This window comes from Diadema antillarum, unplaced genomic scaffold, assembly GCF_040938485.1.
Source record: "Diadema antillarum isolate AM-2024a unplaced genomic scaffold, OU_Dant_1.0 seq00001096_RagTag, whole genome shotgun sequence".
Taxonomy (NCBI): Eukaryota; Metazoa; Echinodermata; class Echinoidea; order Diadematoida; family Diadematidae; genus Diadema; species Diadema antillarum.
The window spans coordinates 1,253,376-1,266,930 of NW_027271913.1; the positions used below are offsets into that span (position 1 = coordinate 1,253,376).

General features: G+C 39.4%; 1 protein-coding gene across 1 annotated transcript; it reads left to right on the top strand.

Annotated features, from left to right (window-relative positions):
- Positions 1-495: 495 nt before the first annotated feature.
- On the top strand, positions 496-11,723 carry LOC139743554 (glutathione hydrolase-like YwrD proenzyme). The gene is given in 10 exon segments (XM_071654035.1): positions 496-572; positions 1,599-1,752; positions 2,983-3,136; positions 4,398-4,604; positions 5,406-5,646; positions 7,715-7,886; positions 8,577-8,736; positions 10,329-10,532; positions 11,397-11,626; positions 11,663-11,723. Coding segments are annotated over 10 exon segments (1,587 nt in total). The 5' UTR covers positions 496-568.
- The last annotated feature ends 1,832 nt before the right edge of the window (positions 11,724-13,555 follow it).

The window sequence follows — 13,555 nt, forward strand, 5'->3', positions numbered from 1 at the left end:
GCATACTTCTCCATATTTTACTATGAGACCCATGAAAAACAGCCAAATTTTACAGGACCATAGTGATTGCCTAATGGTGTTTGATGGTTTGTCAGATTAATGATGATGGACTGGACCATTAAGGAATCATAAAATAGTCATACAATGATTAGTCCTCTAGTAGTTTCTGACAGTTTCTAATGGATTTTGGACCTAGGATGTTGCTAACATGAGTAGTAATTGCAGATTTTCTAACAATAGTTCTGCAGATAATTGGGGCCAGAGATATCTTCATCAGATGGATTGTAAATACTGGTGAGTGTTGCTCATTGAACACATAGGGTTGTTCTATAATAGTGATGACTTCTTGGTTCTTTCCTGTGATCCTTCAGAAACCAAATCAATGATAAAGGTTTGGAGCCCAGCTTGAGATAGACTTGTATCCTGTCAACGGCAGCAGATTGGAAGCAGAATGGCCACAGTAAGCAGCGAGGCCAGCCAGTACATGGCCTTTGGGTCTAGACGCTCACCGGTTCTCAGTACCAAGGGATGCGTTGCCTGCACACAGCCAATTGCTTCAAGCATTGGAATGGGTGAAGATTTGTTTTCTTGTTGATTCAATTCATCCCTCTTTCTCCCTTACTTGAATATATTCATTCTTATGTGTCTATCTTATACACGTAATTATTACTCTCTTTTTTTTCTTCATATTTATAGACATCTAGCTTAGACATGCTATGCCTTATCTGTAGCTTATGTATAAAACAGTTCAGTACCAACAGTTATGACGAAACTCTTGCTATAATGAAGTAAGATTTCATATCCTTAAATCATTATCTAAATATCTAGATACATTCTTCATTGTCCAGCTATTACAGAATTTCGATATAATGAAAGAAATCTGCCAGTCCCAAGGGCTTTGTTATAATGGGAGTCACCCATACTTGTATATTTTTTTCTTAAGTCTTAATAGCACTTTGGACATTTATTTGTACATAGTCATGATTTGTTTATAATCTTGAAAGAAAAGAATTGTTGTCTAGAGAGTGGATATGCTCTGTGGTTTGTGTAGCAAAATATCAGTGTGCTACATGCTGCAGAAAGAATGAAAAAAAGAATGAAAAAAAAAAGTCAACAAAACAAGGTTCAATCGTGTCAGGTTTACCTTCACTATCCATGTGCTGCAGTTACACAGAGCATTTAAATGAATTATCACTTCTGTTAGACTTGATATCATAAGAGTAATGAATATTAAGATTAGCTTGATTTATTTTTTTTAATACGTAATATGCGAAGGTGTTGGAAACTGGCAAAAAAGATGGATTTCACCTAATCATACCAAACGAAGGGGGGGGGGGGGCTCCTATATCTCCTATCGACTGTTGGACAGATTCCATCTTCCTGTAACCTGCTTTTGATCATAGCATTGTGTTTTATTCATGATAACTCTATAAAAGTTCTGCAGTGTTAAACTTCTCAAAATACAACACAGGGTCACTAATTGAAGTAGTCTGTATTCATCTCCTTGAATGATTAAAGAATTTAGTTCTTTGATCTGAGTGTAGGTTCATATATGACATTATGGCTGGACTATTCTGATTCTACTCATTCATAATCAGACATATTGAAGGCTGGTGGAAATGCAGCTGATGCAGCCGTTGCCATGGCAGCCGCACTGAATGTTACTGAACCAGCATCAACAGGAATAGGAGGCGACTGCTTCTGTCTCTTTTACGATGCAGAAACCAGCATGGTGGAAGGCCTGAATGGAAGGTAAAGTGATCTAGAAGAAGAAACCTTTTTAACCCTCTCTGTACTAGGGATGGTAGCACAGTGTGTGCAATACTACAGGGTCTTCTGTGCCAATCAACACTTAATGCACACGATGGGTTAAGGGTAATGTTAACAAATATACCAGAATGCAGGTAATTGTGAGACATATTCTTTCATACATCTATATTATCATACATATTCTTTGTATACAATGCCTCGACTTTGATAAGTAGAAGGTGTACCAAAAGAGACAACCATTGAAAACATTGAAAACATATGATAAACTGTAAAAGTGGAAATTTGCATGAGTAATTTGCGCGCTCGGCTGGGTAAGGTGAATTTCGCATGTTTTTAATTTTGTGGACAGTCACAACAACTGATTTAGAACTTAAAACAGCTCACCACAGCCATTACGGCTAAGGGCTTTGTCAGCTCATACTATGGTAAAATGGTAAAAGATAACTGGGCTGCATTATGACAACTAATTCACTCACACTACAGGACTAGCGAACAAGAAGAAAACTACAAAGAGCATAGAAGTTATACCTCCACATTGTACCTACCATGAAATCAAAGCTATAGAAAGTTATGACATATAACGAGCAAAATCTTAGCATGATTTTCTTTGGGTGCTAGTTTCTTGTTGCACAAAGTGTACAAAATTTCTATCCTGCACAAATTTCCATAAAATGGTTTGATTGTACATCTGTAATCCTATCAAGTATAGCAAGGTTTTATGTTGTACTGTAGGTGTGCAAAGAGCACTCTTTTTTTGTGCGAAATCATTGTTTTTTCATTGCAGTAGTTATTCCATCTTCATTTTTGTGCTTTGTGTTTTGTTCATATGGTATTTTTAATGTCATCTCTTTCATTGAAACTTGTGATCAGACTTTAATTAACCTTGAAAGAAAGCATCCTTAGGGACTAAGGTTGCAAAGTCAATCAAATGCACACTTGGTCCCCATGGGGGCCTGGGTGCAAGACTTCTGAGAGCCAAAACTGCAAACTTCAAGCAAATTGAAATCATTTCCTCCCTATTTAGTGCAGATGTATTCTAAAGGTAAATTGGTACTGTGTGTAGAAACCTTCTCTCATAAAGAATAGTAATTTTCCACAAGGCGTGTGAAAGGGAGGCTATAATGAAATTGGCACAACTATCCCTACATCACAAGTTACACAGGAGCTCTCATTCTTTATTGTTCTACACTTTATTTGATCTCTTGATGTTAGTGGTCGGTCAGCAGCAGCAGCTTCACTTGATGCATACAATAAGCTCGGTTTCCATAGCGACAAGTATCCACCCAGTCATCATGGTCTCAATGTGACGGTTCCCGGGGCAGCAGCTGGATGGGTGGACACGGTAGAGAGATTTGGCTCTCAGAAGGCAAGGTTCCTAACATACCTCTCTTCTTGTGATCTGTATATTTTGTGATATATTCAACTGTGAGATTTATATTAGTCTGTAAACTACCCCATGACACTCATACATAGATATCTATCACTGCATACATGTCACTGCTGCATGTGACTGAGAACAGAGACTCCAACCCCACGCATCTCGTAAGGGAAAGATTCTCCCGCTTGGACCTCCTGGCAAAGTGGAGAGTGCGATTGCACCAACACAAGCAAAATAGGACCTATAGTAGTGCTGTGGTGCACATCACAATCATAACATCCCTCGTGGCAAGGGTCCAGGCCTGTATAACTGTCCTGGAAGCTCTAGATGGTCTCTGGTGATATATGTCTTAGCCATATATATATATATATATATATATATATATATATATATATATATATATATATATATATATATATATTTGAATGTGTATGGCAAGATTTGAGACGGGCTGGAGATAAACAGTTTTGAAGCGAGAGAAAATACATCTTGAGTGATCTTGAGTGAGAGACACACAGCAAGAGAGGGAGAAATTCAAACTCGAGCCGGAGATTTTGAGGTGATAGCCTCAAAGTGGGAGTGTTGGAGTCGCAGTGAGAATGACTCTAACTTGAAAGATGACTTCTCAAATGAGAATGTGGATTAGTGAATACTTAGGTTAATAAGAAATGAGGGAAGACAAAAGCTCATTTTGTTTTACTGTTGGAACAAAATATGTAACAGAACTGAAAGACTCCTATTTTATTACAACTGTATGAATTTCCTATTTCATATAGAGGGAATTGATCAGCTCATACTTTGCAATCACACTGTAGAAGATATGTGACCCGCTATAACAAAAGGATCCTAAAGTCGCTGACAGGTGAGCCGAGAAAATCGAGTTTGAAGTCAGATTACCAAAATCTGTCCAAACATTTGGATTTCTGTTTTTAACATAATTTTGTAGTCTAATGTATCTTCTATCATCTGCCGAAATTTCGAAGCTAAATGATGAAAGGAAAGGCCTGAAAATAGCATTTTCCGGGCCATGATTGGCTCGCCCGTCAGCGACTTTAGGATCCTTTTGTTGTAGCAGGTCACATATCATTATCATGATTATTATTATCATATTCCATGGTAATGTTCTTATTTTCTTTCCATCTGTTCCTATTTGTTAAGTTTCAACAATTAGCAAGAATGCTACTGTGACAACCACCATTATTAGTGTGAATATCTTTTTCCACTTAATTGTTACCATGGAAACATGCAGCTCTCTCTTAAGGAGATTCTCAAGCCTGCCATCGATCTGGCTGAGGGAGGGTTCGCTGTCCATCCCATCTCAGCTCACCTGTGGCAGCGGGGCAGCGATGTGCTGATGAGGGAGGGGAATCCCCAAGGCAGGTACCTCCTGCACAGGGGGAATCCCCCAAAGACTGGTGATGTCATGCGCATGCCTATGTTGGCCTATACGTTAAAGGTGAGATTCAAATTTAACTTCTGTAAAAATCTAGGTGAAAATTTTAGGACATTCACTTAAGTCTTAATCATTTTGCACAGAGAGTTTTTGTTGCAGTATATACATCTACTTACTGGCAGTAGGTATATCTTTCACATTACTTTGTGTGTATTTTGACAAATTGATTCATTTGTACATCGAGAATATAGATGAACTTGCAGAGTGCAATGACGCAAGGATGATATATAAAATTACTGGAATGGATATCGCGTGCTGCAGACCATGCATACACTTATACATGTAATTTCATGCGTAGAAGAATCAACTGCAAGCTGTAAACAGTGAGTTAATCCCACTTACTCTGCTCTTACTCTTGAAATAATTTTTGAGGGATATAAAACAAATATACCAGGCCAGGCAACAGTGACTTCAACGGTAAGTGCTATTGAAGTCACCTCAGGCACACAGTCAAACCAGAATCTGTCAGACCTGGTATATTTGTATGATACAAGTATATCAATTTCAAGCATTTGAATTTAGCTGTATTTCTAGATTCCACAAAGTATAATGCAAGGTGACCTTCAGAAAAGGAAAATCCTCATCTATTGGCAATTAATGATGACATTGTTATGTCTAGAGAACACACACACACAAAAAAAAAATGTTAGGTTCAAATATGGCTAGATCATCAAGATACATACATATGGTTTGTAAGATAGAAAAGACTAGCCCACATATCGGACGTTGGAAATGAGAAGTCCACTTAAAATGTAGAACCTGTAAAAGCCTGGATATCTCATTTGAGTAGAATTCTCCTTTCAGACTCTAGCATCCCACGGCAAGAAGGGTTTCTATGAGGGTCCAGTCGCTCAGGCCATTGTTGACATCGTCCAGGCAAACGAGGGTATTCTGGCCCTGAGTGACCTCAAGGGTCACACCAGCACATTTGTGGATCCAATCAGCACCACGTATAAGGGGGTTCGTCTGTGGGAGATTCCACCGAGTGGGCAGGGCATCACCGCATTGATGGCACTTAACATCCTAGAGGACTATGACCTCCAAGGTACGTCTTATAGGCAAAATGTAGGAGGAAACTTTCCAATGTTTGAATTGGTTTCTAGTCCTACAAGAGTATAACATTGGTCAACAGTATTTCACAAATCATATCTTTTGTTCTGATAGGTGATGTATTTCTGTTTGTTACTTCACAGAAATCAACATTTTAGGATAAAATGATGCACTATTTGTATCAGAAGAGCAGAATAAACAGTGTTCCTCCCACATATTTCTGTGAATATGTGTGATATTAAGTTTTTAATGTTATTTGTGCAGAGCTGCTGAGTTTCTTGCGTTTCATACATTTCGCTTGCTCTAAGACTGATCTCTGAAAATCTCAGGCTTGAGAGGAGAAGAAACTACGAGACTGAAAATAACTGATATCACAGCCAGACCTACTTGTGATTTTAGTCCTGGAAGGAGTAGGTATCCTTTTATAAAGCTTTTTAGACAGTTCTTCTTCAGATAAATTAATTTGCATGTTAAGGCTGGGATGAGCCTTTGAGTGCATTCACAAAAAAGCTATTAGAAAATGCCCCCCCCCCCCCAACCCACCCACACACACTTTGCACCATACAAAAGAAAACATGGTGTCACCACTTTGCCCCCCCCCCCCCACTTTCTATACCATTGAAGTGCATAAGTGCACTAAAAAAAAAAAAATAGAAACCTTGAATGAAGTGTGAGCGCAGTAAGGCCTTTGTTTTTGCGCTGAAGACCTTTTTTTTTTCTTGCTTGTCGGCTGAAGTTGCGCTGAAGACCCTTTTTTTTTGCTTGTTAGCTGATGAAACCTGGAAGTGGCACCAGAAGTCTGAAGTGCCCCCCCCCCCGTCCACTTTTGAAAACGTGGCGCCGGCCATGTTAAAGGTGCTTAGTCCTGGGGGGCATTTCATGGAGCGATTTGGTCAGATATTTTTCTTACAAACTGTTACAAACTACTAAAATCCTTGCATCTGATTGGCTGAGAGCAAATTTGTCCGACAACTTTGTCAGACAAAATGCTTCATGAAATGCCCCCCCTGGTTGTGTAGAGGGCGCTGTTGATGATACTGCCAATCACTGTTAGCATTGATACAAAGATTGCCGAAGTTGAGCTGTCATCTAGAGTAAAGTGCGTAGGTGTCGCTAAGTAACGTTGCCTTCGTTGTCTTCTCCGCGCATCGCGCAGTCTGTAGTAATGCCAGGGTGCTTGCATATGTGCTTCTTATTATGACATCACAAAAGAAGTTTGCTGAAGCTGTCATCCCCCTCAGCTGAATCATGAGCCGAACTGTGATCGGACCACTGACTACAGTGAATCGGACTTCTTCGGACACGGGGAAGTGGGCCACAGCGTAAGCGCCAGAGAGGAGCTGATAGCATAGGTCTCTATAGGAAACTTGCGCCGTACGCCCGCGTACGAATTTGACTGAAACACCAGGACCATGCACCTTTAGTGTCTGATCACATGTTCTTATTGTTATAGTCAGTTTGCGATGACTAGTGGATATGTCAGTTTACTCTTGCTTGTAGCACAAATTTCATGAAAGATGTGGTTTCTTTGTGTTTGAAATTTGAAATGAATTTGTAAAGGTCTGTAAAGATGGTGATTTATTCTAAAGCAACAAGTCAGATAAAGGGATAGTTACAACAGAATTTAGAGAATAAATAGATGGGATATGTGATGAAAATTTTCAGTGTGTAATCATTGATTGCCATGAAGACCACATCCCATTTTACACATCCAAAAACTTTGACTTCAGGCACTTTTCATAATCTGCTGTCATTCAACCATCTCCTCGCCTCCTCCAAAAAAAATTTATGATTTAATAACTGAATGAAGCTCATAATTTGCAACATTTTATATGCCATTTTAGAAGAGAGAGGAAAAAAAGACAGTGTTTGGGGGATTCATTGAAAGAGACACCCTCCATTTTTAACCCGTTGAAGACAGGCTGATTTTGCGATAACACGCGTTTCCCGTAGACACCTGCCCGAGTATACCCGGGACTAAGTCTTCGATGGGTTAAGGGGTTTTAGCTCATGACTGTTTCATCTCATACTAAGGAAATTGTTGGAATGTCTTTATGCCCCAGAGATGGGACACGGGAGCCCAGAGTACTTGCACCATGTGATCGAGGCAGTGAAACTTGGCTTTGCTGACTCGCTGGAGTTCTGTGCCGATCCAACCAAAGAGAAGGTTCCTGTCGATCAGCTTCTGTCCAAGGAATACGCAGCAACAAGACGTACGTCCATCTCTCCCCAAAGGTGAGAGGGACTAGTCTGGGCAGCTGCCTTCCTACGAAGACTGACAAACCACTTTGCTCTTGTATTTCTTTGCATGGGGGATTCAAAAGAAGTTTATATTTAAATTGGGTCACATTCATCGACTCAGAACATGTTGAGAAATATTTGAGATTCCAGTATTGGCAAGGTTCTAGGATTTGTGTGTGTGTGTGTGTGTGTGTGTGTGTGTGTGTTTTTACATTAATTGAAAGCAGAAAAGAAGAAAAAAACAACAACAGATATAGCCAAATTATAAAAATGATACGCAAAGGTGACAAAATATACAGTTATATAAACGTTGCTTCATTTTATCAAGTTAGTGCATCACATAACATATTGCAGTGTAAGTAATTCCACCAGATTTGTTAAAAAGGTGTTGGTTTATTGTGTGGAGAGCATGACAAGATACACGTACATATCCAGTGGACTCTGAGCATTTGAAACACATGCGTGGCACATTTTAATAAACCGGAGTCCAATATGCAATAATGATGCAGTGTTTTGGGTTTCTATGTATGACGACTGTTGATTATGACGACTGTTGATTATTACGTATGAAGTGTATCAAATTTAAGACATGCTAAGTCCATGACCTATAAATTCTGTGGATCCTCACTCTTCTCTGACATTTAGACTAATTCTGGGAAGTTTTTCCATTTTACTCATTTTCAGGGCAAATAACCTCGTGACCCACGGTGACCCTTACCACTCTGGGGACACAGTGTACTTGAGTGTAGTGGATGAGGAAGGGAATGCTTGCTCCTTTATCAACAGCACCTACACATCGTTTGGGAGTGGGCTTGTACCAAAGAACTGTGGCTTCACCTTGCATGTAAGTTTATGAAATATGCTGGCCATGGACTAAAAGTAGAAAAGGTGAAAAACATTAACCCTAAATGGGCTGGGGGGGGGGGGGGGTGGGGTGGGCAGAATCCACCCCTCTTCATTCCGCGCAATAATTCTGCAACACGGGATGGCCTTACCATGAGTCTTCTTGACTGGTTTTGTTAGAGTCTCGCGCAACTTTTGAGACCAAATTTGCAGAGTCTGCATATACTACCTGTTATGAAGTGGATTCTGCCCCTCCCCTCTTTTTTTTTTTAACACAGCCAAAAAAGCCTGGTCTGATTAGGGTTAAGGCACCTCGTTATTATGTCACAGGTCCAAGACTGGTATCAGTTATTTCGTTAAACAAGGCTGTTGGTTGTAGCTCAGTGGATAAGACCAAGGATTATCCATCCTAAGGTCCCTGGTTTGAGTTCCATGGCTGTAGAGGCTGTGCTTTAAGGCGAGACAGTCTATCCTCATTGCCCAGTCCTACAGATTGGACTTAAAAAGCCATTGCTCCTGTTTTTGTGGCCTTACAAGAATTCATTGTGTTCATAGCAGCCATGTTAAAAGAATAAAAGAATGAATGAAAATTCGAAATTCAATTTGAATTCAATTCAATATACAATTAAATCAGTTCCATTCACATTCAATTCAACTTCAGTTCAAATTCAATCTAACTTCAATTGAAATTCAATTAGTAAACTTCCAGTTCAAATTGATGTCAATGCAAGTGAAGCCTTAGATTTTCATACTCAGATCTTGAAAAAGTCAGTGTCAAATTTAAGTCTGGAAGTCAATTCAAATTATTTTCATATTCGGTTCCAAATCCAAATCCAAATCCCATTCGTTTTCGTCAGGTTACCAAGATTTGATGTGTCTTCAGTGTGTCGTCAAAGTTACCTGTGCACTAGGTTCCATAGAATAATAAGGGACAAAGTGCACAGCTACCAAGTGTTCACAAGACATTCCAAACCTGATTAGAACAGATCTTGGGATATGTCATACTTACATTCCTAGGAAGTGTAAATTTTCCCAGCTATTTAAGCTATTTGATGACACATATGAAATATAGAGTTTACTAACATTTGTAAGGAAACATTTTCTTTTTCCACAAGACTGTAGCTGTTCATATGATTTGTAGATGCACATTTAAAATCAAGCAATATTTATGTCAGAACTTTGTTGATAATAGTTTGTTGTATTTGTGAGGGAGGCATGATTTACTTCCAAGAAAATTTGAATTCTCAGTGATCGAGAGGTTTGCTCTGGCCCTGCTTTTATAGAGGAGACAGATACATTGTGTGTGGGGGTTTTTTTCTCTCCCTCTCTCTGTCCAGTAGAGTAGGGCAGGGGTAAGGGGGCATGGGACAGACTTGCTATTTTTTATACACAATTCGCCCTTGTGGCTCTCATGAGGATGATCAATGCATGCAGAGTAGGTATGCCTGTTTGTCACAATGTTTCACACAGTTTTACCACAGTTCCTCAATAAATAGATTGATGTGTCTCTGTAGTGAAAAAAAAAGACTTCCAAGTAGCCATCTTAATATTTCAGTTTACTACCTTCCTCATTGTTTGAATGGTTTCATCCAGAATCGAGGGTTGAACTTCCGTCTGTCCGAGGGCCACGCAAACTGCGTGTCCGGTGGGAAGCACTCCTACCACACCATCATCCCTGCCATGGTAACGACTACAGCAGACATTGATGAAGAGGATGAGGACGAGGAGGAGAAGGAGAAGCTACTGGCCTGCTATGGTGTCATGGGGGGCTTCATGCAGCCTCAGGGACACGTCCAAGTGAGTGAACCAATGAGCTGGTGTTTAAACGATGATTAGGTTTATGGTCATAGTAGCAGGAACCAGTGGATGGTAGTACTAGTGTCAAACAACTGCTTATGAGAAATGTTTGTTTCCCAAAAAATATAAGAGGTAAGATCTGAGTGACAATGAACAGAACATGGGCTAACAATATATCTGTTTGTTTTGGGTTTAGCTTGGTTTGATTTAGTGACAGGTTTATATTCATGCGGTGCAAACATTGTTTAAAAAAGTGTGTCTGACTAAACAAATGTTGGTTTAGCATTAGGAATGTGAGGTAAGCCACTTTAGACTTTCATCAACATGTATCAGTGCTACAAAAGATTTGATTTTGTAATATCTCTTTAGTGAAGTTTGCAGGCCATTGTCTCCATTGCTGTTTAGATACAATCTGAATGACACTTTGCCATAGATTTGACTTACAGTGGTACAATCAGTGTTTTATTTAGAAAAATCAGTCTATTACCTTTATGATGAATCAAGCACTACTGAAACTCAGTTATACAATATTGTTAAAGTCTTTTTTTTTTTTTTTTTACAAATGAAACATCAAGTATCCAGTGCTATTGTGTATCACTTTTCTCTATTTTCATGCCAATTTGTCTTTTATGTATCTCTGTAAAGGGAATCACAATCTTCAAGCCACTGGATTTTTAGTGGTTTCCTTGACATTTGATTATTGTACATAAAATGTTGGCTGTATTGCTTTCATGAAATCAATCAATTGAGTTGAATTGAATTGAATTCAAAAAACAAACAAACAAACAAGATAAGAATGTATAACTGGCTAATGTTATGCCTTTTCTTTTGCTCTGATCATCCCTAATATCTCACCCAATCCAGGTCCTCCTGAATATGGCAGAGTTTGGCATGAATCCTCAGCAAGCCCTGGACCAGCCTCGCTTCTGTCTGGAGGTAGAACAGCCAGGCCTGACGGGGAAGGTCTACCTGGAGGAGGGGATTCCCCAGTCAACCTGCGATGACCTCAGGGTCAGAGGTCACCAGGTCGAGTCAGTGTCTGGCTTTGATAGGGCTGTGTTTGGGCGTGGCCAAGTCATCTGCAGTGGGGACTGGTGGAACAAGGAGGGGTATGCTGGTAGAGGTGAGAGAGGGGAGGTCTTGTGGGCGGGGTCAGATCCAAGAGGTGATGGAATGGCCGTGGGAATGTAAGGCTTGACCAGCAGCTGTAGGGCATTGGTTTCACTTTTTGCTGGATGCAGAAATGGGGCGATTTCGGATCTAAATTTTGTTGACTTGGTCACTCACTGGTGTAAAGCCCACCTCACACTGAGCGATTTCTTGAGATGCAACACCGCGTCGCAGAAGATTGTCAGATGGCGCACAGTCTGAGGAGGTGTGAGACACAACAGCAGACAAGTTTTTAAACTACATAATCCTTTATGGGATAGCAATGGTGAGCGATATCGTGAAATGCACCATGAGTTGTCACAAGACAAAATTGCGCAGTGTGAGGCGGGCTAAGGAGGTTTGGATGAGTTTCAGGGAGATTCACGTCCATCTGATCATGAGAAAAGAAGACAGGTTTCATATACCTTTTTTGTTTTCACCCTGCAATACAGCATTGCTTGGTGAGACATGGCATTATGCAATCACTAACACAACTGGTGCTTCAGAAAAACAAGACAAGTTGATGACTACTATGCAGCAAAGTGTCTTCCAGTGTGCTTTTGTATATAATATCGTACAGTCAACCTCGCCTTTGTCGAATCTTAAGGAACTGGAGAAAATCCTTCAATTTATGTGAATTTGAACTTTCTCTAGAATTAACACTTGCCTGCAGCCATGATTTTTCTTTTATTGAGCCAATTTTTGACTTGTACGTGGTCGACTTAAGTGAGATTGACTGTATGTCGACACAAAGGCTAAAGTGTATATGTGTCAATATCAGTGAGCTGTATGCGATCTGTTTGTATCACCCCAAACAACTTTTTGATTAATGAGGAAATATAAAATGTAACAAATTTCTTGCTTCCACAAGGTCTAGAAGCTGTGAATGCTTGTACAATAAATTCCAGGTTTTTGTTTGTTTGTTTGTTTGCTTGCTTTTTGAAAGGACATGGAATAAGTCAAAGGAATTATTTTGTTGGCAGAAAATGCCAGAGTCAAAAAAAAAAAATAAAATAAAAATAACTCGGGTGAAAAAATTCAATAATCATTATTGATGAGCAAAGCTTGAACACCCACAAAATTGATCAAGATGATGGAAACTGTGGAGTAGTTCATAAGATATACAAGTTTGTGTGAAAGTTGGTATTTAGGGATGGGAATATTACTGTGTTCCTATGATACATTGTTTGATAATCTAATGATGAATGCAATGACTGTCATTTGTGAAAATATCCTATCCCTTTAGTATCTGTGAGAAAATCAAAGAAATTTGAAGTTTTTGATAACTTTATGTTGCTTTTTCTCAGGGCATTTGTTATTCACTTTTAGAATATCAGTTTACAGGTGGGTTATAAAGTTTATTAACATGCCACCAAGGAAAAATGAAGAAAGAGTCGAGCTTTAGTAGGCCAAGTCATGATTGTGATATTAGGAAGAAACTTGGACTTACAAATTTTCGCACTTGTTTAAATTGAATACTGACTCAGATCGTGGTCAGATTTACCATAGGGCGTTGAGGCTGACAGCAAGTGTATGCTGTGCCTGATATACTTTGACAATCAGTACAGAAAATAATCTGTATGGGCAAAGCTCATGTTTACTCAGTTACCTTTGGTGCAGCCCACTGCATGTAGTGTATAATAGTAAAAATGGTTATCAAATCTGTATAAGAGACACATAAAAACCCCTGTGTGTTTTTTATTGATTACCTCCACCAAGGAAGGACGAGGTTAAGTGATCATTGGCCTTGGCTTGTCTGTTTGCAAAATAACTCAAAAAGCTGTGAACGCATTTGAATGAAACTGACAGAAAAAGTTAATAATGACACAAGGAACAGATGATTGAATATTGGTAGTGATCAGGGAAATTTTATG